This window comes from Pseudophryne corroboree, chromosome 3, assembly GCF_028390025.1.
Source record: "Pseudophryne corroboree isolate aPseCor3 chromosome 3, aPseCor3.hap2, whole genome shotgun sequence".
In the NCBI taxonomy this organism is placed as follows: Eukaryota; Metazoa; Chordata; class Amphibia; order Anura; family Myobatrachidae; genus Pseudophryne; species Pseudophryne corroboree.
Window position 1 is genome coordinate 32,464,985 of NC_086446.1, and position 27,308 is coordinate 32,492,292.

At 46.4% G+C, this 27,308-nt stretch overlaps 1 protein-coding gene across 1 annotated transcript in view; it reads left to right on the forward strand.

Moving 5' to 3' along the window:
* Window positions 1–27,308, forward strand: part of LOC135057108 (zinc finger protein 91-like) — a 133,394-nt gene that overhangs the window by 39,878 nt on the left and 66,208 nt on the right. Inside the window, exon 6 of the mRNA XM_063963009.1 lies at window positions 25,833–27,160. Coding sequence (XP_063819079.1) covers window positions 25,833–27,160 — 1,328 coding nt within the window. The remainder of the gene's footprint in view (window positions 1–25,832; window positions 27,161–27,308) is intronic.

Below are 27,308 nucleotides of genomic sequence, written 5' to 3' on the forward strand. Positions count from 1 at the left end.
GGGGCCGTTCGCTTATCAAGACTTACCACGGCTACATTTGACGGCATGGCTGTTGAACGCCAGATCTTTGCTCGGAAGGGTATCCCGAGTGAGGTCATTCCTACCCTGATACAGGCTAGGAAGGGGGTAACGTCTAAACATTACCATCGCATTTGGAAAAAATATGTTTCTTTGTGAGAGTCCAAGAGGTTTCCTGCGGTGGAGTTTCAACTTGGACGTTTTCTCCTTTTCCTGCAAGCAGGTGTGGATATGGGACTGAGATTGGGCTCCGTTAAGGTCCAAATCTCTGCTTTGTCCAACTTCTTCCAAAAACAATTGGCTGTCCTCCCTGAGGTTCAGTCCTTTTTGAAAGGGGTTCTGCAGATCCAGCCTCCCTTTTTGCCGCCAACGGCACCCTGGGATCTTTATGTGGTGTTGCAGTTCCTGCAATCTGCTTGGTTTGAGCCTCTAAAGGAGGCTGATCTCAAGTTTCTCACGTGGAAGGCGGTCACTTTGTTGGCCTTGGCTTCTGCACGACGCGTGTCGGAATTGGGGGCTTTATCTTGTAAAAGCCCCTATCTGATCTTCCATGGAGACAGGGTGGAACTTAGGACTCGTCCACAGTTCCTACCTAAGGTTGTATCTGCTTTCCATATCAACCAACCTATTGTGGTGCCAGTGGCTACTGACTCCTCAATTGCTTCAAAGGCCTTGGATGTAGTGAGGACTTTGAAGATTTATGTGAAGAGGATGGCTCGTCATAGGAAAAGTGACTCTCTGTTTGTCCTCTATGATCCCAAGAAAATGGGTGTCCTGCTTCTAAGCAGTCGATTTTGCGCTGGATCATGTTCACTATCCAGCATGCTTATTCCACGGCAAGATTGCCGTGTCTGAAATCTGTAAAGGCCCACTCTAGTCGTAAAGTGGGCTCTTCCTGGGCAGCTGCCTGGGGTGTCTCCCCTGTACAACTCTGCCGAACTGCTACTTGATCTGGGTCGAACACGTTTGCCAAGTTTTACAAGTTCGATACTTTGGCCTCTGATGACCTCAAGTTTGGTCAAGCAGTTTTGCAGGAGCCTCCACGCTCTCCCTCCCGTACTGGGAGCTTTGGTACATCCCCATGGTACTAATATGGACCCCAGCATCCTCTAGGACGTAAGAGAAAATAGGATTTTGGTTACCTACCAGTAAATCCTTTTCTCATAGTCCGTAGAGGATGCTGGGCGCCCGCCTAGCGCTGCGTTTTCCTGCATTGGATTTATCGTTCAGTACTGCCTGGTTCCTAGGTAAGTTCTGCGTTATTTAATGTTTCAGCTGTTGCTGAGTTTTTCGGCATGTTGGTAGGATTTGCATGTTGTGTGAGCTGGTATGAATCTCGCCACTATCTGTGTAATTCCTTCTCTCGAAGTATGTCGTCTCCTCGGGCACAGTTTCTAGACTGGGTCTGGTAGGAGGGGCATAGAGGGAGGAGCCAGCCCACACATCCTCTACGGACTACAAGAAAAGGATTTACCGGTAGGTAACCAAAATCCTATTTTTTCCGCACACTCCCTGAAAACGGTCAGTTGCCACCCAGAAACGCCCAGTTCGTGTCAATCATTCAGCGGCAACCAGTGCGACTGAAATGCATCGCTAGACGCTGTGCAGAACGGCATAGGTTGTTGTGCCCGAATGTCGCGCGTGCGCATTGCGCCGCATACGCAGAACTTCCGTTTTATAGCCTGATCGCTGTGCTGCGAACGAATGCAGCTAGCGATCAACTCGAAATTACCCCCTATGTCCCTTAGCATGACTATTGTCCTACCACATGTATGCCGTCGGGGTCTCTCTTGTATACCTGCACTGGCTGGCTATGTAATGCATACTTTAATTACAGTTTTAATGTGAGAACTTTGTTTCGATCATATAGCCGCACGCACTGATCGTTTCCACAGGGTCACAGGAAGATTCCTATTGAGATAAGTAATAAAACAGTTTGCGCACCGTGAACAGAAATCACTGTGTGTGTACTGTCTACATAAGTGTTTTTATTATGTTTTTGTTAGGCGCTGTGGTCCGCAATGTCTTCGCGGCCCGGCGCCTAGCAACTAGGGACGCCGAGCGTGCTAGCCGCCGGGTCCCTAGCAACGCTGGGACGCCGTGCGCGCGTAGCCGCCGGCTCCCTAGCAACGCAGGTACGCCGGGCGCGCTGAGCCGCCTGGACCCTAGCAACGGGGACGCCACGGGCGGACCGCGTTCCCCGTTGCAGGGTCAATCTAGTAACACACACACACTGGTCTTCTGGGCGTGCAGCAGGGCAGCTGCACAGCATTTAGGGTAATCAGGCTCTGAACATCTGATTGGAGGACTCCTTGCTAAATACCTTCTCAGTGCTTCACACAGACGCCGGTAATAGCTTCCAGCATGCTGCTTAGGTTTGCTGAACGTCTGTTCCAGTCCTGCTGTGTCCGGTCATTACTGTCCTCAGAGTTCCTGAATCTTGGAGTTGTCATCTCATTCCAAGAAGTCTTCTGGTCCCCAATTGTCCGCAACCGTCGCCAGAGAATCTCGTGTGGTGTTCGTGAGTTGCGGCCTTGCCGTGTGCTGCGGCTCAGCCCGCTTAATTTTGGATTCTGTTTCGGAGCATTTGCGGAGGTTTCCGCTTCCACAAGTCCTCTCCGGAACTCGGCGGTGCTGGGTAGAAGAGTGGACAAGTGGGTATTTTGGTTGTCCTTTTACCTGGCGGTTTTTCCACACATATTCTAGTTTTAGGTTAGCTTGTAGCCCCTGGCTTTGTTGCTTAGTTAGAGGGCCCCTTGTTATCACCCTGTCTCGGATTTCTCTTTGTCTCCCATTAAGACCTGAGGGGGCATCGGAGTTGGGCAGACGTAATCCGCCCTTCAAACGCGGCTGCCATGGGCTCAAGCAACCATAGTCTCGCAAGAGATTTCTGACAGCACGGGCAAGACAACGGAGTTAGGGTGCCAGGGGCTATTTCCGTTCCCGTTCCCTTTCCCAGCATTACGTTCCAGTACTCAGCTCCTTGCTTTAAGATCTCCCTAGACCAGAGTGCTGGAATCATAACAGTTTTGTTGCCAATATCGTTTAGGTGGATCTATTTCATGAACTGTGTCTAAAAGGCATAACCTTAACCATATATATATATCAATCTTAATATAACTTGCAACCAGTGCATGCAATTCACATGCGACCAGATCACACACAATCTAACTAAGCGATTTGTGACCGGAAATACGGTCATCCAGTTAGCCTGACTTTGACATACCGCTACAAGCCCAACCGTGGTGTACAGACATGCATCTGAGCAAGGACTGAGATGAGCACTTTGAGTGTCCTTAGATGCTAACGTACCGCTTGGTGCATCCTTAGATACTGACGTACTGCTTGGTACGTCCTTAGATACTGACGTACCGCTTGGTGCGTCCTTAGATACTGACGTGCCGCTTGGTGCGTCCTTGGATACTGACGTACCGCTTGGTGCGTCCTTAGATGCCGGCGTACCGCTTGGTGCGTCTATAGATGCCGACATACCGCTTGAGTCCTTAGATACTGACATACCGCTTGGTGTGTCCTTAGATGCTGACAAGGACTCTGTACATACGGAGTCTGCACTATTGCGCAGAAGAAAAAAAATGCGGCTCGCAGCACAGTTTGCCAATAGCGACAAACTGTGCATGCTGCACGGGCGCATTGTGGCTGCGTGGGCTTACACATTGCGGTCGGATCCCTGATGGATGCGACTGCACTGTGATTGACAGTGGCGGGTGTTTGCTGGGCGACGACGCAGTAGTGGGTGGGGGTGGCGCAAACAGGGTCATGCTGGGACCGGTTTCGAGGCAGCTGCATGACGTCACATGTAGCCGCATGAACTCTTAAGAATTTGGCAGCAGGTATGCCGTACCGCCAAAAACACACTTTGCACCTGTGACCTGCCCGCATATTATTACAGCCTCCTATTTTGCCAGGCTACTGCGAGCATCCGGGGAGCCCAACGCTGACATTACATCACGCTCCCTTGCTTTCTGACTGCGGCTCCTGGCCTCATCATCCGCGGCTCACGCTGACAGGTGAGAGCAGCTGTCTGTGAACAAGGGGGAGGGTTGCTGAGAGACACAGAGTGAGGGGTGGGGAACAGGTTGAGACACAGTGAAGGGTATGAGGCTGAGAAACACAGAATGAAGGGGGGGGGGTGCAAGATGAGAGACAGCAAAGTGTATGAGGCTGAGAGACACAGAGTGAAGGGGGACAGATTGAAAGACACAGAATGAAGGGGGACAGGCTGAAAGATACAGAGTGAAGGGTCAGGCTGAGAGACACAAAATGAAGGGGGACAGGCTGAGAAACACAAAATGAAGGGGGACAGGCTGAGGGACGCAAAATGAAAAGGGGAGGCTGAGAGTCACAGTGTGAATGGGGGGGGCAGGCTGAGTGACAGTAAAGGGTATGAGGCTGACAATGCTAAATTCCTTTGTCGTATGAACAACCCTTTATGAAGCTAAGAACACTGTACGCTGTTTACTTAAGAAGTACCGTAATGGTACGCTAGTTGCGTAACGATCGCTCAGCCGTAGGCGAGACGCTCAGGCGTCACGTTCGCTCACGGCCCAGGGATCACAGGACACGTTATTGGTTATGTCTAGGGGAAAGATTCGCTGTAACGTAGCGTACGCTAGAGACCACGAGGAGGTCACCAGCGATGCAGACGCTCACAACACTATACCTTTATGTTAAAACCTTATACCAATGAAATACACTGAATACCTTAATGTGAGTACAGGGTGTAAGTGCAACCTTGTGTAACCTGACTATCTACAAAGCTGCATGAGCGTCACCGACGCTCAAATGAACACTTATCACTATAGAAAATACACAGATACTGGTTTAGGTTTCCAAGGCCTATTAACTGTATTATGTCTAATATACTTGTAAAAGGGGATAACAGTACATATGATACACTACAATATAACAGAGACTTCCTAACCACAGAACTAAACAATAAATACAAAAAGACAATACTACACTGACCTAAATGCAATACGATACAATACTATAATACTATAAGGCATTTAAGAGAAAAAGAGGAGAGAGAGAGATAGAGAGAGAGAGAGAGAGAGATTGGCTCGCAGAAAGACAATGATTATGGAGAGAACTTACGCACAAAGGGTATGATCGCCAGCGCCTCGATATCCAGCTCCCGATTATCAGCAGATAACCGTTGATGAGAGAGTGAGAGCTGGATGTGGTCGGCCTGCCTATTTATGCTCCACACACAATGCAATCTCCTGGTCCTACAATCCCATTGTCCATTGGCCGAAGGAATTCGGCCCTGCATCATAACAAAAGGTCATAGGGTGATTCATACAGGTGGGCTGTGACGATTTCCAACAGCTCAGGTGGGTGGGAAACTGGGTTTCCCGCCGCATACCTGAGTATGTGTAAATCATAGAAATGGACATAAACTTCTTATGTCCATAACTATTCGCACGAGCGATTAATACGCTCCAAACCAACACCGGAATATTGCTAATTAAATACTCTTCCGATGGGTACCAAACACTGCAGTATGATTCCTGTTAGACCCTTCGTACGATGCAAAGAGGGATTCCTCAGCTCTGGGACATTGTACTTTAACCAAACTTACAGAAACTATCAAAGGGATCATGATCTATAAACTACATTAATTGTGAACATTTGTAACTAATGAGTCGCACGCTACGATCACATAAACTCTACCGTAAATGCGCATACTGCGCGTGCGAGTGCACGCTATTGCGGGTATGCGCTTCCACGGGAGAGCGTACGCATGCGCAGCACGGACCAGTGTGCGGTGCAAATATGGCAACGTGCATTGAGACATTTTTTTCTGACTTTGACAGTCCACCCTTTGGCAGTCAATAATAACTGCCACAAAACATTTAAGGAGAAAAATGTAAGTCAGGGGTTAATTGATTTCCATGGTTGGGTAGGGGAGGAGAGAGGAGAAGGGGTGAAGAGGGTATGACCTAGTGAGAAAGCAGAAGCATGTGTGTATGAGTCCATGTTTGGTGGGTCATGCATCATCGTGCCGTACGTGTGGTAGATCAAGCTTCGAGGTATTGCGAAGTATACATTTGAATTCCTTCTTATCCTGTGGTACAGGTCTGTGGATGGGCTGTCAAACTTTACCGAGCTCATTTCGGCTGTAGTTGTAACAAAATGGGGATGCACATTTTAGTTGATGATACATGAATGGGGGAGGTATGTGGTTGCTGATATCTGTGCCTGAATTCCCTATCGTCTATGTGTGTCATTACCTGAGGGTTGTAGAGATGAAGATAAAGAACACTTATGAAAAATGCAATGGTATTCTATGTCAGGGAAATGTACATTCGTCGATTGAGGTCTTGATTGGTGTCGGTTGATCGGAGTCTTCTTCTTTGTGCTTTTGCTCATAAATCGTGAGTAAAGCAAACAACGTCCATGGATTTACAAAAAATGTTGGGCTAGCGTGATTTTAAAGTTCCTAGGGAAACTGGGGTACCCATGGCATTGTCCATCAAAATCTTGTATATCAGGTCGGCTGCTCTTCTTCTTTCCATCTTTCCGTTGTCGGCCCCTTGGCTCATCAAATCCTTCGTCTACGTGGGTCTTTGTACCTCGGAGGAAAACATAGAAATGGGTGAAAGACGGACCGTATACTCATTACATCATTACGTCATGGTTTCTAGCATTGGGTCATAAATCAAATCCAGGTTAATTACAGTTTCCTCACTCCTCAAGCTCATCACTTTTGTACTTTGTTTACACCTCATCAAAGCCTGCCCGCATCTAAATATCAATCCAAACGATATAACGACACCCAAAATACACAGTAGAAACTTTCCAACATCCATTATGACTCCTTGAGCCCACTCTCCCAAACCGGAGAACCAATTTCGCGGGTTCAACCATGACACCCAACCAGTCAGCTCATTACCTACAGCAGCAAGGGTGAGATTGTGTTTTCGACGAAATTCCCACTTTAATTGCAGAATATCATCCATCCTTTGGTCTATGACCTCTACCGGATCCTCGGTGCTATTGGTGATATACGTGCAACACTTTATGCCGTACTGTGTTGCCAATGTAACACAATATCCGCCTGTTACTGCTGTAAGATAATTAAGAACCATCCTATGCTGAACTAGTTCTGTTTTGTAAGCTTGAAGTTCTCTTCCAGTGTATCTAAACGTGTCATCATACATTTCAGTGATATTATCTAACAAATTGGCGAGTGCGGAAATGTATCTATAATTCATCACTCCTCGAGCGGTACGAGTGAAATCTAACGCTACCAGAACCTGAATCCCGGTGGATTCATGGATAAGATCAGAGGCCGGATGCTCTAACCTTTCTGACAGTTGTCTTTTAACTCGGTGTTCGTAATGAGTGTGAGTATAAGGAGCTTGGGCACCACGGTGTATGTCCTTCATTTTGTCATGTGTTACAGTCATCACTTCAGGCAATACTTTTCCAATATAGCACAATCCTTCAGAGTTTGGGGCAAGCCACTTGTACGCCTTTCTCCCGCATATGAAATATGCATCATCGGGGAGAACATATGGGACGGAGAAGGACATGACCATGTTACAAACCTTCCAGGTGAAATCTCCTGACCCTAATTCTTCCATCTGCCTAATGCACGTATCGGTTTGTACGATATGTGCACAGTATCCTGGTGATACCTCTCCAACTTTAGTAATCCTATTTCCTAAGGTATATCGATACCGGAAAGATTTTCCTCTACTGGCTATGTGGCGTACGAGCTCTGTATCTGTAGGCATTCTATCTGCTCTGTGTGAAAAGGTCATGGTAAGGTTGCTCCATGACACTTCCCAATTTCCCGGTTTTCTGGGATTGGAGATGTTAAAACATATGAGGGACCTATCCACATGGTATTGGTGGAGCTTCAAACTAGGAGGGCTGGAGATGTTAAACCTCCGGTCCACCGGTCTCCCACCACTTAGCTCAAGTACCTCCCCTAACGTTAAAGGAAATGGTACTAGCCCTGATTTACTGTGACCCTGAGGTACTTGAGAGCATACCCAACAATCTGTTTGGTTTAACACGTTACCCACTAAGGAGTGATAGTCACTCAATGGATGCCGGTCTATATGGATATTAAAACTAGATTGGCATTTCTTTATGCATCCATCTTCAACCAGATTATCACAGAGCCTACAGATACAATTTTCCTCAGCTAACACTCCATCACAATTTCTTCTATCGGATCGTTTTCTGATACTCGCCTTTGCTTGTTGGATTGGTTGATCTTGGAAAACTACGCCTCCATCATCATAACTGGAACCCATTCCAGAACCTCTCTCGACCTCTATGGTACTCTCGCCGGAATAGACTGCTCTGGTCAACATCATGGTCAACATAAAAATCCGGATCACAGTCTCTTGGGGCAAGTCCATCTTTGAGGAGGAAATAGAGAAGAATGAGGAGGGGGAAAAAGAAATTTTAAGGGAGAGGGGCTGGGAAGTGGAGAAAACAATAAAAAGGAGAGGGGAGTCGACAACTGCTTCCGGTCTTCAAGGCTCAGGTGCCGCCTCAGTCCTCCTGGAACAGACACTCCAGTGATACAACCTCTACCGTCTGTTCCTTATCACGGGACTTCTCTGGATCAGCAACCTTCTTGCAGTGGGATGAATGGACCCAAGTCTCTCTCTCAGCAACCTTCAATGCTGTGGTGCTAGTCAATAAGACCTGGTATGGTCCTTCCCATCTATCAATAAGACAACCTGAGCGTAGAAAATTTCGTATCATTACATAATCCCCAGGTTCAATGTCATGACAATTACTATCTGGTAAATCAGGAATCACCAACTTCAGATTATCATTTTGATTCCTCAACTGTTTACTCATGTTAATCAAGTACTTTACAGTTACTTCATTGTTACATTTCAAATCATCCTGAGGGTTAATCATGACATGCGGTTGTCGACCAAACAAGATTTCAAAAGGAGACAGATTAAGAGGGGACCTGGGAGTGGTTCTGATGCTATACAAAACAATGGGTAAAGCTTCTGGCCACGTCAATCCTGTCTCTGCCATTACTTTACTCAATTTATTTTTAATAGTGCTGTTCACTCTTTCGACCTTCGCACTCGCCTGTGGACGGTACGGAGTGTGCAGCTTGCTATCAATTCCCATCAACTTACACATTCCTTGGAAGACATCACCTGTAAAATGGGTACCCCTATCGCTTTCAATGATTCTAGGGATACCATATCTACATACAAATTCCTGCACAATTTTCTTAGCTGTAAACATAGCGGTATTTGTAGCTGCTGGAAAAGCTTCGACCCAATTTGAGAAAACATCTATACAGACAAGTACATATTTCAAATTTCTACATGGGGGTAATTGAATGAAGTCAATTTGTATTACTTGGAAAGGGCCGCCGGCAGGTGGGATATGGGATGGTTCTGTAGGTATTGCCTTTCCAATATTCTTTCTCAGACAGGTAAGGCATGACATTGCTCTTTTACTAGCATGAGAGGAGAATCCTGGGGCGCACCAGTATGCTCTTACCAATTTGCACATCCCCTCCTTGCCTAGATGAGTCAGCCCGTGAGCTGCCTCAGCCAGACACGGAAGGTATGCCCTGGGGGCCACTGGTTTACCATGTCCATCCGTCCAGAGCCCTGAGGACTCCTGGCCATATCCCTTTGCCTTCCAGACTGCTCTCTCCTGAGTGGAACACAAATTCTGCATTTCACACAACTTTCGTGTGTTGATGGTATTAAATACCATCAGTTGTGTGGTGTCTGTCCGTATGGGGGTAGCAGCTGCAAGCTTTGCAGCTTCGTCTGCTCGGCTGTTACCAAGGGATACTGGGTCTTGGCTATATGTATGTGCTTTACATTTGATAACAGCCACTCTGTCGGGTTCCTGTATCGCTGTTAGAAGCCTTTTTATATGAGCTGCATGCGCTATCGGTGTGCCAGCTGCCGTCATGAAATTTCTGAGACGCCATAGCGCTCCGAAATCATGTACTACCCCGAACGCGTATCTGGAATCGGTGTAGATATTGGCTGACTTTCCCTTAGCCAATTCACATGCTCTGGTTAGGGCGACCAGTTCAGCAACCTGGGCTGAGTGAGGTGGGCCTAGCGGTTCCGCTTCTATGGTGTCTTGGTCATCTACGACTGCGTATCCAGTACACAAGTCTCCCGAGTCTGACTGTCTGTGACAACTACCGTCCGTGTAGAACGTGAGTTCTGCATCTTCTAGTGGATTGTCACTGATGTCAGGCCTTGCGGTAAAATTTTGGGTCAAATATTCCATACAATCATGTGTATCTTCCTTTGCATTAAATCCTCCTTCCCCATCACTCTCACCTCCCACCCTTTGTGTCTGACCAGGCACACCTGGGAGAAATGTTGCAGGGTTTAATGCACTGCATCTCCTTATGGTGATGTTTACGGGGGCCATTAATGCCAATTCCCATCTTGTAAACCTTGCTGATGAGACGTGTCTGGTTTGGGCAGAATTCAATAAGGCAGATACCGCATGCGGTGTATGGATTGTGAGGTTGTGGCCTAGCACGACATCTTCGCTTTTTGTCACTAGCAATGCTATCGCCGCAACGCTACGCAAGCATGTGGGGAGGGATCGCGCTACCGTGTCTAGCTGAGCGCTGTAGTATGCAATTGGCCTGCTGGCATCACCGTGTTATTGTGTTAGTACACCTGCTGCGCACCCAGCACTTTCTGTTCCGTATAGTTCAAAGGGTTTCCCATAGTCTGGCATACCTAGTGCTGGTGCCTGCGTTAGGCACTGTTTGAGTCTCTCAAATGCTGTTTCGGATTCGTCTGTATGCGAAATCCGATCAGGTTTGTTTGAGGAGACCATTTCCTGCAAAGGTAGCGCCAATATGGAAAACCCTGGGATCCAATTACGGCAATACCCACACATTCCTAAAAACGTCCTGATCTGTTGCTGGGTTTGTGGCAGTGTCATGTCTCTAATGGCTTGGATTCTATCAGCGGTCAGGTGTCTCAGTCCTTGTGTTAGACAGTGTCCCAAATATTTTACCTTAGTCTGGCATAATTGCAACTTGTCTTTGGAAACCTTGTGACCTGTGTCTGAAAGATGAAACAGGAGCTGTTTCGTATCCTTCAGAGATGCTTCCAGTGAATCTGAACACAGTAATAAATCATCCACGTACTGTATCAACACTGATCCACTTTCCGGTTGGAAAGACTGTAAACAATCATGCAAAGCCTGAGAAAATATACTTGGACTATCTATGAAACCTTGGGGTAACCGAGTCCACGTGTATTGGACTCCTCTGTATGTGAATGCAAACAAATATTGGCTGTCAGGGTGCAGAGGTACCGAAAAGAAAGCGGAGCAGAGGTCAATAACAGTGAAAAATTTGGCAGTGGGAGGAATTTGCATTAGGATGACAGCTGGATTAGGCACTACGGGGAACTGACTCTCAACTATTTTGTTAATCCCCCTTAGATCCTGCACTAGCCTGTAACCCCTCCCCCCACTCTTTTTAACAGGGAAGATGGGACTATTTGCTGTGCTGGACGTTCTTACTAGAATGCCCTGTTGTAGCAAGCGCTCTATTACGGGAAAAACTCCTAACTCCACCTCTGGCTTCAGAGGATACTGTGGGATTTTTGGAGCTATCCTACCATCTTTTACTTGCACAACTACTGGAGCTACGTTTGCCATTAATCCAGTGTCCTGTCCATCTTTTGTCCAAAGTGACTCTGGTATCTGAGATATCATCTCTTCTACTTGGGATGGATTCCTATTTGTCATAATGGTGTGTGACATTAATTTTGATGGGGAGTCTAACATGTCTCGTACTTCCTGAGCGTGATTCTCAGGGATGTCCAAGAATACACCTTCAGGAGTACAATAAATGACGCAACCCATTTTACATAGTAAGTCTCTTCCCAGGAGATTAGTTGGTGCAGATGCAGCCAGCAAAAAGGAATGCTTGGTATGCAAAGGCCCTATTGTAATCTCGGCTGGTTTGCTAACAGGGTAGTGCTGGACTACTCCTGTTACTCCCATGGCTGGAATTGTCCTACCAGTGGTTCTCATGCCCACTGTCGAATTTATCACTGACTTGGCCGCCCCTGTGTCTACAAGAAAGTTTAAAGTTTTACCAGCTACATTGATTGCAATTTCTGGTTCGTTTCCAAGACTAGCAATCAACTTAACTGGCTGCAGATTACAGGTATGGCCACACCCCTATTGGGTATGCTGACCTCCCTGAATCCCGCTGGCAGCAACTACTTGTGAGGGAGTTAGCTGGGAGCTACCAGAGGCATGCCAATCTCTGTTCGGGGGATATCTTTTTGTTTCCCCTGTATGTGGCTCAAAACTCCGCCTCTGTGGACCCTGCTCCCAATGTCGTGTGTTGTGTTGTTGTCTAGGGGGCTGAAAAGATCTTTGTACATTCTTTGTTCTACATTCTCGTGCAAAGTGTCCCGGTCTGTTACAAGAAAAACATGTTATTACACTTGCCTTACCCACAGGATTCGGTGGTACATACGCAGGCTGCCTTGTGGTCAGCGCCTGTATACTTACGGACATCAACTTATCACTTTGCGACTCTCTGTGCCTAGTGATGTTTCTGTCGTGATCAATAGCAGCCTCTCTCAAGGTGGACACTGACAGACCTCGCCAACATGGCTGCGTGGTCTGTACCCTAGCTTTTAATGTTTCTTTCAAACCATCCATCAGTACAGATACTGCTACTTCTCGATGGTTTGGGTTGGTCTTAATGTCTTCTATACCAGTGTACTTTGCCATTTCTAATAGTGCCCGGTGAAAATATTCTGTTGCCGTTTCGGACTCCTTTTGCTTAATGGAAAATATTTTATTCCATTTAACAACGGCTGGGAAATACTCTTTTAGCTGTAAATTTATCCTTTTTACATTATCCTTGTTGTACACGTCTGTAAGCGGTACATCTTTATCCAATGCACAATCAGCTAAAAACTGAGTTGCATCAACATTGGAAGGTAAACAAGCTCTTAGCAGTATCTGCCAATCCTTGTTGTTGGGTTCTACCGTGTTACCTAAATCCCTGATGTATTTTTGGCTAGCAACTAAATCCTTCCTGGGGTCAGGAAATTCGGACACTATTGTTCTTAATTCCATTCTGGAAAATGGAGTGTACATGGCTATGTTCCTTATGGGAGTGGCTCCAGAGACATCTGTTTTTCCATTGGGGACTGCTATTACCCTTACAGGAGCAATTCTAACAGCCTCTTCCTGTGTAGATTCTACAGCTTGTTGTGGTACAATTGTTTCAGTGTAGTGCATGGTGCCGTACTTACCCGTTGACACGACCTCACCTATCCCTCCGCTAGGGGCTTTCACTAATCTCGTGGGTGTCGCTGTGCCTACTGTGGTCTCTGCTATGGTGGCTGCAAGAGAGAGAGCTGAAATTGTTGCTGAATCGTCTTCTTGATCACACTCCTGAGGAAGGTTCAAAACAGGGTACATCTTGCACGGGTTAATACTTGCATGAGTTATTTGGTTAACATCATTAACATTTACAGTGTTACTAAGAGTTTGTGTTTTACAACCCAGTGCGTTTCTCTCCGCAATCAACTTTTCTCCTGCAATGTATGGTGGGGGAGGAGCTGTGGCAATCAACTTCCTGACTGCCCCAGATCCTGCCGCCAGAGCCAAACCTCTCTGTATCTCACCTTCCTGGTGCCATAACTGTAAATAATCATGATGCTGAATTCGTCTCTTTGCTGATTTTACGAGACATATCCTCCTCCTTAAATTTTGTAACACTTCTGGACTGAAGCTACCTATTCTTGGGAATTTGTCCCTGTCTTGTACAGTCATTCTCTCCCATTCATCACATAAAGATTCGGTGTGAATTCCATATTTTTCACACATTACATATCGTGCCGACCCAACTGGTCGGTTCACAGAATCAACCTGAACCAGGGTTGATCGCCCCCTACCTGAGCAACTGGCCCCCATAGTCTGCAGGTGTTGCTTAGTCCTCCTTGGATCTCTGTATCAAGGTTTTCAGCAAGCCTTTTCAGACAACCAAATTACTCCACAGTAGGCCGGCGGTGGCGGTTTACCGAGTACCCCACTCACTCGCCCACCTCGACCAATACGACCTGATCACACCGACGTGGTGCTGGCGTACTCGATACAGGGCCCCTATGGAACCTTCAGTTTACTGGAACATATGAGGGTTACCCGCAGGACACTTACTCTTTCCAGTAAAGGTGGGGTTGTTAGATAGTTCCTGAGTGACCAGCGAACTTCCCTTCCAAAAATAAAAAATTACACAAATCACGTCAGAATGTACAAATAGCGTTTGTGACCACTTTACTCTAATGGTATTAGGTCAGATCACTAACTACTGTACACAATTACGTGCGGTCCAATCGTTCAGTACACGAGCACTACTTGTCATGTACTGAAAGACCAATGGAATCGATGTTTCCGGCCGCGATTCCTTCAGCAAGAGCTTATGGCCTATATGGGTTCTGCACCAACACCCCAGGCGTTGTGCCACTGGACTTTTATAGCGGACCTTTTTACCTTATGACCTCCTGGTCTTGTTACCTTATGACCTCCTGGTCTTGTTACCTTATGGTCCGTTATACTCTAATGCTCAAATATTATTTAACCAGGGATGCCTCCCTGGCCACCGTATATGTCACTTACACGTATGTCCCTTGACGAGTACCCGGCTTTCCTTTTGGTTCCACCTTAAAGTTATATAAACTTTTGTATACAAAACACACTCACTCAACACATGTACACTTTGTTTCTATATCTATTTCTGCGCAGAAATTGTCTTCAGGCCAAGAGTGTTACCAATTAGGAGCAGGATCTGTTAAACTAAATTTCAGATTTTCTAAAAATAGATTTGCGTTATTTATCGCTTCGCGTTATCTACCGCTGTGCGTTACTTATCGCCTTGCGCTAATTATCGCTTTGCGCTAATTCAACTTTTTCGTGACTTGAGCTACGTGAGCGTAACCGGACGCTACGTTGCGTAATGTACGCTGCGTGCGTCTGCCTTTTGGATTGCGTACGCTAGTCTTTGTTAGCGACACGTGTACGCAATGCAAAGGATCCACCGTAACACAATATATTTATTTATCAATGTAGGTGATCCCTGATCATCTACCGCAATCCACACTGACTGCCTTGTATCTCAGACAAACCGTGTGTTTGTTCTATACTTTAACTATTACCTTTACTATGAAATAACAGCAAATCTCTTTTTAGCACTTTCTATCAACTATAAAATTTGGCAAACAGGAATAGTGATATACGAAAAAATGAAATACACAAGTGAAAAGAAATGCAGGTATGTATGCGTACGCAAGACAAAAGAAAAATAAACAGTTTTAAAAAGACACAAGCGTTTTGTTCTTACTTCCGGTTACCGGGTTCCTTCAGCACTCTTTGTCTAAGCGAAGCAGACGCTTATCCCGTCAGCAACTGCGAGACAACCTCCCACCCTTTTGCTGGGGGATAATGTCTGCTGATCTACCTAGTGCAGATGTGAAAAGGACCGGACGAGCCCGCAATTGACAATGCTAAATTCCTTTGTCGTATGAACAACCCTTTATGAAGCTAAGAACACTGTACGCTGTTTACTTAAGAAGTACCGTAATGGTACGCTAGTTGCGTAACGATCGCTCAGCCGTAGGCGAGACGCTCAGGCGTCACGTTCGCTCACGGCCCAGGGATCACAGGACACGTTATTGGTTATGTCTAGGGGAAAGATTCGCTGTAACGTAGCGTACGCTAGAGACCACGAGGAGGTCACCAGCGATGCAGACGCTCACAACACTATACCTTTATGTTAAAACCTTATACCAATGAAATACACTGAATACCTTAATGTGAGTACAGGGTGTAAGTGCAACCTTGTGTAACCTGACTATCTACAAAGCTGCATGAGCGTCACCGACGCTCAAATGAACACTTATCACTATAGAAAATACACAGATACTGGTTTAGGTTTCCAAGGCCTATTAACTGTATTATGTCTAATATACTTGTAAAAGGGGATAACAGTACATATGATACACTACAATATAACAGAGACTTCCTAACCACAGAACTAAACAATAAATACAAAAAGACAATACTACACTGACCTAAATGCAATACGATACAATACTATAATACTATAAGGCATTTAAGAGAAAAAGAGGAGAGAGAGAGATAGAGAGAGAGAGAGAGAGAGATTGGCTCGCAGAAAGACAATGATTATGGAGAGAACTTACGCACAAAGGGTATGATCGCCAGCGCCTCGATATCCAGCTCCCGATTATCAGCAGATAACCGTTGATGAGAGAGTGAGAGCTGGATGTGGTCGGCCTGCCTATTTATGCTCCACACACAATGCAATCTCCTGGTCCTACAATCCCATTGTCCATTGGCCGAAGGAATTCGGCCCTGCATCATAACAAAAGGTCATAGGGTGATTCATACAGGTGGGCTGTGACGATTTCCAACAGCTCAGGTGGGTGGGAAACTGGGTTTCCCGCCGCATACCTGAGTATGTGTAAATCATAGAAATGGACATAAACTTCTTATGTCCATAACTATTCGCACGAGCGATTAATACGCTCCAAACCAACACCGGAATATTGCTAATTAAATACTCTTCCGATGGGTACCAAACACTGCAGTATGATTCCTGTTAGACCCTTCGTACGATGCAAAGAGGGATTCCTCAGCTCTGGGACATTGTACTTTAACCAAACTTACAGAAACTATCAAAGGGATCATGATCTATAAACTACATTAATTGTGAACATTTGTAACTAATGAGTCGCACGCTACGATCACATAAACTCTACCGTAAATGCGCATACTGCGCGTGCGAGTGCACGCTATTGCGGGTATGCGCTTCCACGGGAGAGCGTACGCATGCGCAGCACGGACCAGTGTGCGGTGCAAATATGGCAACGTGCATTGAGACATTTTTTTCTGACTTTGACAAGGCTGAGAGACACAGAATGAAGGGGGCAGGCTGAGAGAGAGGCACAAAGTGAAGAGGGGAGGCTGAGAGACAGAATGAACGGGGCAGGCTGAGAGAGACACACACAAAGTAAAGAGGGGAGGCTGAGAGACACAGAGTGAAGGGGGGCATGCTGAAAGACAGCGAAGGGTATGAGGCTGAGAGACACAATGAAAGGGGGTAGGCTGAGAGACTAAGGATGAAGGGATGCAGGGTGAGAGACACAAAGTGAAGGAGATTGTGAGAGATGCAGGTGGGAGATGACAGAGAGAAGACAGAGTAGGTGATCGTGTGGATGTGAGACGACACAGGGAGGAGATGATGGTGTGGCTGAGAGATGATGCAGGGAGGAGTTGATGGTGTGGCTGAGAGACGATACAGGAAAGAGGACAGTGTGGCTGACAGACGACACAGGGAGGAGATGATGGTGTGGCTGAGAGATGAAGCAGGGAGGAGATGATGGTTTGACTTAGAAACATTGTATATTGCAGTGAATGCCAATAGGTGCTGCTAGACACGCCCGATAGACAGTGCTAGACACGCCCCTCCGATGGTGCGCCCCCTATCTGCGCATGCCTATGACATTTTCCTATGCCCTCCTCCCAACCTCTGCATCTACACTTCTCGATTCCTAGCTAGTTCCCTTCTCTCTACCTTAGAACAACGTTTCCCTCTTAATGTTTTTCTCTTCCCTCTTGTGTGTAGTTCGTTTTCCCTCTTAAATATAGAAATTTCTTGATGTTACCTTTTTGAATTTGTTGTTGTTCCTTTCTGTTTCTCTACACGTATCTCTGAGGCCACTCAACACTAGGATGTACCATTGTGACTGTAACCCATGTTAGAAGTAAAAAAACAAAAAGAATGTACCTGACAAAAGACTAAATCCAGTCAGCCTACGTAGAAGCACTGTGCCTGGAACGTGAAATGTGCTGAATAACAATAAATAAAGGTCTACATTTACCATTAAAGATTTTATAATAATGTTATTTGTGACCATCTCCTGAAACCTTTAGCAATATATGACTGTCTCATGTAGACTCCTGTACTTCAGTAGTTCTTCTGGAGAGATGGGGCAAAAATCCGAACAACTCTTCGTGGGTGAAGTAGTCCATAGGTCACTGAGTTAAAGCAAATAAAATCTGACCCGTTTCATTGGTGTAAGAGCAACTTCATCAGAGATATGTAGTCCTACTCCAGTTCCACATCTACACGGTTGAGTCACGTTATGATGACTACCTCCTACATGTGACGGCGGCAGCGTGTAGCCCATGATGTGCGTCACGTGTCGTGCGCTGGCTTGGTGGGTGTATAAGGTGTGCCATAGGCCGTCTGCCCACATATCTCTCGTTGTTGTCATGGGTAAAAGGGGCAATTTATCCGAGTTGCAAAAAGAGATGATTATTGGCTTTCGGGCCATGGGTGGCGGTATCTCTGACACAGTGCAGTGTGTGACCTGTCCGCGTGCTGCTGCAGTGAAGGTGTATCGTGACTGGACAAATATCACCACTGCGGATAATCGACATGGAAACTGCGGAGCACCACGTGCTATTGATGTGAACGGCGAATGTCAGCTATGAAGGTGCGTGAGGGCCAACCGACACGCTACAGCGGAGCAGCTCACCGTCCGAATGAACCTGGGGGCTACCAGGTGTGTGTGTCTAAAACGACAGTTCAGCGAACCCTGCTGCGGTCAAGTTGTACACCGTGGTTACTCTGGCTATTAGCTGGTGGTCATAATAATGTGACTCAACCGTGTATAGACTGTATGTAGGCCTTTCTCATTACTATCATCAGACACTGTCATAAGATCAACGTGTAATATATTCAAAACCAGGTCTGTTGAAGCAGTCATGTTACAGTGTGTATATATATATATATATATATATATCAAAGTAATTTATATATTTCCAATCATTGCTATTTTACCACTGCATATCTAAGGGATGCGGTCAAGATGCCGCCGGCTGGAATCCCGGCAGTCGAAATACCGTCGCCGGAATCCCGACCGCCACAATCTCGACCGCCACAATCCCGACATATTCTCCCTCCGTGGGTGTCCACGACACCCATAGAGAGAGAATATAATAGTGTGCCGAACGTGGCGAGCGAAGCAAGCCCGCAAGGGGCTGCGTTCCGCTCGCCACCCCTGTCGGGATTGTGTGGTCAGGATTCCAGCGTCGGGATTTCGACCGCCGCGATTCCGGCCGGCGGCATTTAGTACTGATCCCATATCTAAATGTGGCATTACACTCCTTATTTTTGCTTTTGTGCCGTTTGCTGCCATCCTTCCCCCATCCTTGTTTGCTGCCCCATTCTTGATTGCTGCCATCCTTCCCCCATTCTTGTTTGCTGCCCCATTCTTGTTTGCTGCCATCCTTCCCCATTCCTTGTTTGCTGCCATCCTTCCCCCATCCTTGTTTGCTGCCATCCTTCCCCCATCCTTGTTTGCTGCCATCCTTGTTTGCTGCCATCATTCCCCCATTCTTGTTTGCTGCCCCATCCTTGTTTGCTGCTATCTTTTCCCCATCCTTGTTTGCTGCCATCCTTCCCCATCCTTGTTTACTGCCGTCCTTCCTCCATCCTTGTTTGCTGCCATCATTGCCCCATTCTTGTTTGCTGCCATCATTCCCCCATTCTTGTTTGCTGCCCCATCCTTGTTTGCTGCCATCCTTCCCTATCCTTGTTTACTGCCGTCCTTCCCCCATCCTTGTTTGCTGCCATCGTTCCCCCATCCTTGTTTCCTGCCATCGTTCCCCCATCCTTGTTTGCTGCCATCCTTCTCCCATCCTTGTTTGCTGCCATCCTTCCCCATCCTTGTTTGCTGCCATCCTTCCCCCATCCTTGTTTGCTGCCATCCTTCCCCCATCCTTGTTTGCTGCCATCCTTCCCCCATCCTTGTTTGCTACCACAGTTCCCCTATCACTGTTTTGCTGCCATCATTGCACCATTGCTGCTTCTTCCTTTCTCACTATTTTTCCAACTACTCTCTGCCCGGACGCTTCAGTGGTTTTTATTTCTCCATCTCTCCTTACTCACACCATGTCCCCACATGCATTACAGCCACATACTCTTTTGTTCCCTCCCGCCTCCTCTTCTTCCTCCTGTCTTTCCATAATCCTATGTAGTATTCCCATATATATATTTATTTCTCATACGTCCTAGAGGATGCTGGGGTCCACTTCGGTACCATGGGGGTATAGACGGTTCCGCAGGAGCATGGGCACTTTAAGACTTTTTCAGAGTGTGAACTGGCTCCTCCCTCTATGCCCCTCCACCAGACCCCAGTTTAGAAAATGTGCCCAGTCAGACTGGTCGCACTCCAGTGGAGCTCTACTGAGTTTCACTAAAAGACTTTGTTAGGTTTTTTATTTTCAGGGAGACCTGCTGGCAACAGTCTCTCTGCTTCGTGGGACTTAGGGAGAAGAAATAGGAACCAACTAAAAAGTTTCATGGCTCTGCTTCTGCTGACAGGACGCCATTAGCTCCTGAAGGGTACTGAACACTAGCTGCGGCTATGCGCTCACTCTCACAGCATGCCGTCACCCCCCCTAACAGAGCCAGAAGTCAGAAAACTGGTGAGTAGTATTACCGGAGGTCTGCAGAGAGGGATCTCCGGTGATCGTGATAGCTTAAGGTACTGCGCAGTGATCGGGAATGCTGCGCAAACATGCTCTCCATAACACAGTGCACAGCAGGGCGCAGAGGGGGCGGGGAAGGAGGGGGGGAGGCGCCCTGGGCAGCATGAAACCTACTCTCACTGGCAAAAGGTGGCATATGATGCTGTGACACAGTCCTACACCCCCGCCAGTATAAATATCTAATTTCAATAGCTGAGGAATAATGCGCCATTGCAGGGGGCGGGGCTTCTTCCTCAGGCAGCCAGCACACTGCTCAGCGCCATTTTCTTCCAGCAGACAGCAGGGGAAGAAATGCTGATCCTCCTCTCCACTTCTGATTCAAGTATCAAGGGGGAAAAAAGGAGGGAAAGTGTATATTGTGGTACTATAACCTATTATTGGCAATATATATAGCGCGGAAAGTCTCTATGTACATATTACACAACTCAGGGATTTTTTCTTTAGGCGCTGAGTTGTGGACTGGCAATACCGTTCTGTGTCCCTCTGACAGATTTTCCTGTGGGTCTGTCCCCTATAAGCCCCGGAGTGTCTGTGGTGTGATTGTGCACTCGTGTGGCATGTCTGAGGCAGGGAGCTCTTCCCCTGAGGGATCCATTTTAGGGACACAGGGTTGTAATGTGGTGGAGCTGCCATCTCACCAAGAGCCTGAATGGGTGAAAGAATTACGTGATAGTGTAAATCATATCAGTAAGAGATTGGATAAGTCTGAGTCTCATGCAGAAAACTGGAGAAAATCTGTCGAAGATGTGATTTTTAATACTTCTGCCTTTTCATCCACAGGGGATCCCTCTGGGTCACATAAAAGGTCATTTGCACAAATAATACAAACTGATATCGACACGGACTCTGATTCCTGTGTCAACACTAGTGATTCCAGGAGAATAGATCCAAATTTAGCAAAAATCATTCAATACATGATTGTTGCTATAAAGGAGGTGTTAGAAGTTACGGAAGCCCCTCCTTTACCACAGGAGAAGGCTTACTTTTGTAAAGAAAAGAAAATTAATTTAACTATTTCTTCATCTCATGAGCTGAACAGTCTCTTTGAGGGAGTCTGGACCAATTCTGAAAAGAAATTTCAGGTAGCTTACCCTTTCCCTGCAGAGGACAGGAAAAGATGGGAGTCACCCCCCATTTTAGACAGTGCCCTGTCGTGGTTAACAAAAAAGATGATTCTCCCTGCGCCTGGGACAGCTTCACTAAAGATGCCGGCAGACCGCAAGTTAGAGAATACGTTGAAATCTATTTATGTGGCCAATGGGACACTACTCACGCCTACCATTGCCTGTGCGTGGGTGAGTAGTGCTATTGAAAAGTGGTCAGAAAACTTGTCATCGGAAATTGACACTATAGATAGAGACGAGATACTCCTAACGTTAGGTCATATCAAAGACGCTGCTGTATACATGCTAGAAGCCATGAAAGATATTGATCTCTTGGGATCAAGAGCCGCTACCATGGCGATTTCAGCACGGAGGGCGTTGTGGATTCGCCAATGGAATGCTGTCGCAGATTCCAAAAGGAATATGGAGGCTCTCCCGTATAAAGGTGAGGCCTTGTTTGGAGATGGGCTGGATGCTTTAGTTTCTGTTGCTACCACGGGTAAGTCGACATTCTTGCCTAATGCTCCTGCGCCGGCGAAAAAGACACATCACTCTCAGATGCAGTCCTTTCGTCCCAATAAATGCAAAAAGGGTAAAGGTTCCCCTTTCTTTGCGGGTAAAGGAAGGGGAAAAGGAAAAAAGTCCACAGTGTCTCCAGGATCACAGGAGCATAAATCAACCTCTGCTTCTGCCAAATCTTCAGCATGACGCTGGAGCTCCCTTGTGGGAGTCCGCTCAGGTGGGGGCACATCTGAAACTCTTCAGTTAGTTCTGTGTTCAATCTGGCCTGGACCCGTGGGTGTTACAAATAGTGTCCCACGGGTACAAACTGGGGTTTCAAGACATTCCCCCATGCCAATTTTTCAAATCGACCTTACAAGCTTCTATCCCAGACAGGGAAGTGGTGGCAACAGCAATACAAAAATTGTGTCAGGATCAAGCCATTGTCCTGGTTCCCTTGTTACAACAAGGAGAAGGGTTTTATTCAAGCCTATTCGTAGTTCCGAAGCCGGATGGCTCGGTCAGACCGATTCTAAACCTGAAAACTCTGAATCTCTACCTGCAAAGGTTTAAGTTCAAGATGGAATCTCTGAGGGCAGTGATTTCCAGTCTAGAGGAGGGGGAATTCATGGTGTCAGTGGACATAAAAGAGGCATGTTCCCATTTATCCTCCACATCCAAGCTTATCTGAGATTCGCAATACAGAATTGTCATTACCAATTTCAGACGTTGCCGTTCGGACTCTCCACGGCACCATGGGTCTTCACCAAGGTGATGGCGGAAATGATGGTCCTCCTTCGACAGCAAGGAGTCAATATAATTTGTTACCTGGATGATCTCCTGATAAAAGCGAGGTCCAGGGAAAGGTTGGTGCAGAACATTGCACTCTCCCTGACAGTACTTCAACAACACGGGTAGATCATAAATTTTCCAAAGTTGCAGTTGGAACCGACGACAAGATTGTCTTTTCTTGGATGATACTGGACACAGAGGTGCAGAGGGTATTTCTTTCAGTAGAAAAGGCTCTGGGAATCCAGAGAATGGTCAAACAAATTCTGAAACCAACAAGCGTGTCGATTCACCAATGCATTTGGTTGTTGGGAAAGATGGTAGCGGCCTACGAGGCCATACAGTTTGGCCGATTCCATACCAGAGTATTCCAGTGGGATCTGTTGGACAAGTGGTCCGGATCCCATCTACACATGCATCAGAGGATAATCCTGTCGTCCAAAGCCAAAATTTCGCTCCTGTGGTGGCTACACAGTTCTCACCTACTAGAGGGCCGCAGGTTCGGGATTCAGGACTGGGTCCTAGTAACCACGGATGCAAGTTTCCGAGGCTGGGGAGCAGTCACGTGGGGGGGGGGAGCTTCTAAGGAAGGTGGTCAAGTCAAGAAACTTGTCTTCACATAAACGTTCTGGAGTTGAGAGCCATTTACAACGGCCTTCTACAAGCGGGGCATCTTCTTCAAGATCAACCCGTACAGATCCATTTGGACAATGCAACAGCAGTCGCATACATAAATCGTCAGGGAGGAACGAAAAGCAGAGCAGCAATGGCAGAGGTGACAAAGATTCTCCTCTGGGCAGAAAGACATGCAAGAGCTCAGTCGGCAATTTTCATTCCGGGAGTGGACAACTGGGAAGCAGACTTCCTCAGCAGACACTATCTCCATCCAGGAGAATGGGGCCTCCACCAAGAAGTCTTCGCAGAGGTGACAAGTCTTTGGGGGGGTTCCTCAAGTAGACAAGATGGCATCTCGTCTCAACAATAAGCTTCAGAGATATTGTTCCAGGTCGAGAGACCCTCAAGCAATAGCAGTGGATGCACTAGTGACCCAGTGGGTGTTTCGGTCGGTATATGTCTTCCCTCCACTACCACTCATACCGAAAGTTCTCAAGATCATTAGAAGAACAGGGGTTCGGGCGATCCTCATTGTCCCAGACTGGCCAAGGAGGGCTTGGTATCCAGATCTTCAGGAGTTGCTCATAGAAGATCCTCGGCCTCTTTCTCTTTGTGAGGACCTACTGCAGCAGGGGCTGTGCGTGTATCAAGACTTACTGCGGCTACGTTTGACGGCATGGCTGTTGAGCGCCGGATCCTAGCCCGGAAGGGTACTCCCGAAGAAGTAATTCCCACTCTTATTCAGGCCAGGAAAGGCGTAACGCCTAGACATTACCACCGTATTTGGAGAAAATGTGTGTTTTGGTGTGAAACCAAGAAGGCTCCAACGGAAGAGTTTCAGTTAGGACGTTTTCTCAATTTTCTCCAGGCGGGCGTGGTTGCGGGCCTACGATTGGAATCGATCAAGGTCCAGATTTCGACCTTGTCCGTTTTCTTTCAGAAACAATTGGCCTCCCTTCCAGAAGTTCAGACGTTTGTGAAAGGGGTTCTGCACATCCAACCTCCATTTGTGCCTCCTGTGGCACCATGGGATCTTAACGTGCAGTTCTTTCAATCGGATTGGTTTGAACCTCTCCAGGAGATAGAGTTGAAGCTTCTCACTTGGAAAGTGGTCATTCTGTTGGCCTTGACATCCGCAAGGAGGGTGTCTGAGTTAGGGGCCTTGTCTCACAAGAGCCCTTACTTGATTTTCCATGAAGATAGGGCGGAGTTAAGAATTCGTCAGCAATTTCTTCCAAAGGTGGTTTCTTCTTCCCATATAAACCAACCTATTGTGGTGCCAGTGGCTACTGACACCTTTGCTGCTTCAAAGTCTCTGGATGTGGTCAGGGCTTTGAGAATTTGTCACAAGAACGGTATGCGCCCAACAAGATTGGGTGTCCTGCTTCTAAGCAAACTATTGCGCGAAGGATAAGAGGTACGATTCAGCACGCTCATTCCACGGCAGGATTGCTGATACCGAATTCGGTGAATACCCATTCTACTAGGAAGGTGGGCTCATCCTGGGCAGCTACCCAGGGGGTCTCGGCATTACAACTTTGCCGAGCAGCTACTTGAGTAGGAACAAACACATTTGCTAAGTTTTACAAGTTTGACACCTTGGCCGACGAGGACCTAAAGTTTGGTCAATCGGTGTTGCAGGGACATCCGCACAATCTCCCGCCCGTACTGTAGCTTTGGTATAACCCCATGGTACTGAAGTGGACGCCAGCATCCTCTAGTACATATGAGAAAATAGGATTTTAATACCTACCGGTAAATCCTTTTCTCCTGGTCCGTAGAGGATGCTGGGCACCCAACCCAGTGCATACTTTACCTGCAGTTGTTAATTTGTTGAAAATGTTTTCAGCACATTTTCTGTAATGTTCATGCCCATTGGCATGTTTTGTTGAATGACATGTTTTGCGGCATGGTTGAAGTGTGAGCTGGTATGTATCTCACCATTAACTTAAAAGTAAATCCTTTTCTCGTAATGTCCGTCTCCCTGGGCACAGTTCCTATACTGGGGTCTGGAGGAGGGGCATAGAGGGAGGAGCCAGTTCACACTCTGAAAAAGTCTTAAAGTGCCCATGGTTCCTGCGGAACAGTCTATACCCCCATGGTACTGAAGTGGACCCCAGCATCGTCTACGGACTAGGAGAAAAGGATTTACCGGTAGGTATTAAATCCTGTTTTTATTCTCAGCAGATGGAAACCACCACTGGTATAGATCAGAGGAACATCTCCATTTATCTCCAGATGGTAAAATAGAAGATAACATCACGCAAGATTCTCCGGGAGAAAACCCTCTTAACTCAATTATACATTCAGTCTCTCATAGTGCAGATATATCATCAGCTACTTCTAAACATGAGGAGTGTTCTCCTGATAACACAGACAGTGGTCCATCTATCACCGCTCTTAGAGTAGACAAGGTGTTTCCCAGTTCTGTAGATAGCAGATGTTTTACACAGAGCACAAAGCTTATTACCCATCAGTCAGCTAAGACAGGCAAGAGCTCATTTCCGTGTTCCGAGTGTGAGAAATGTTTTACACACAAATCAAAACTAGTTATACATCAGAGAAGTCACACAGGTGAGAAACCATTTCCATGTATTGAGTGTGGGAAATGTTTTATACGGAAATCACATCTTGTTACACATCAGAGAAGTCACACGGGTGAGAGGCCATTTTCATGTTCTGAGTGTGAGAAATGTTTTACACAGAAATCATGTCTTGTTACACATGAGAGAAGTCACACAGGTGAGAAACCATTTCCATGTATTGAGTGTGGGAAATGTTTTACACGGAAATCACATCTTCTTACACATCAGAGAAGTCACACAGGTAAGAAAGCATTTCCATGCTCTGAGTGTGGGAGATGTTTTACTGAGAAATTATGTCTTGTTAAGCATCAGAGAAGTCACACAGGTGCAAAACCATATCCATGCTCTGAGTGTGGGAAATGTTTTAGATGCAAATCAGAACTTGTTACACATCAGAGAAGTCACACAGATGAGAGGCCATTTCCATGTGCTGAGTGTGGGAAACGTTTTGCAAGCAAAACTATTCTTGTTACACATCAGAGAATTCACACAGGTGAGAAGCCATTTTCATGCTCTGAATGTGGGAAATGTTTCACGGAGAAATCAAATCTTGTTGCACATAAGAGAAGTCACACAAATGAGAGGCCATATCCATGTTCTGATTGTGGGAAATGTTTTACACAGAAATCAGTTCTTGATAAACATCAGAGAAGTCACAATCCTGAGAAGCCATTTTCATGCTCGGAGTGTGGGAAATGTTTTACACGGTTATCATTTCTTGTTAAACATTGGAAATGTCACACAGGTGAGAAGACATATCCATGCTCTGAGTGTGGGAAATGTTTTACACAGAAATCAAATCTTGTTACACATGAGAGAAGTCACACAGGTGAGAGGCCATTTCCATGTTCTGAGTGTGGGAAATGTTTTGTTACCAAATCTGTTCTTGTTACACATCAGAGACGTCACACAGTTGAGAAGCCATTTTAATTTTTTTGAGTGTGGGAAATGTTTTACACAGAAATCACATCCTGTTATGCATATGAAAATGCACAGAAGAGGAAAGCAACTTTAATGAACTGATAGATCTAAAGCATCAATAGTTTATTGTGAAAGCTGATATTAATAAATGTTC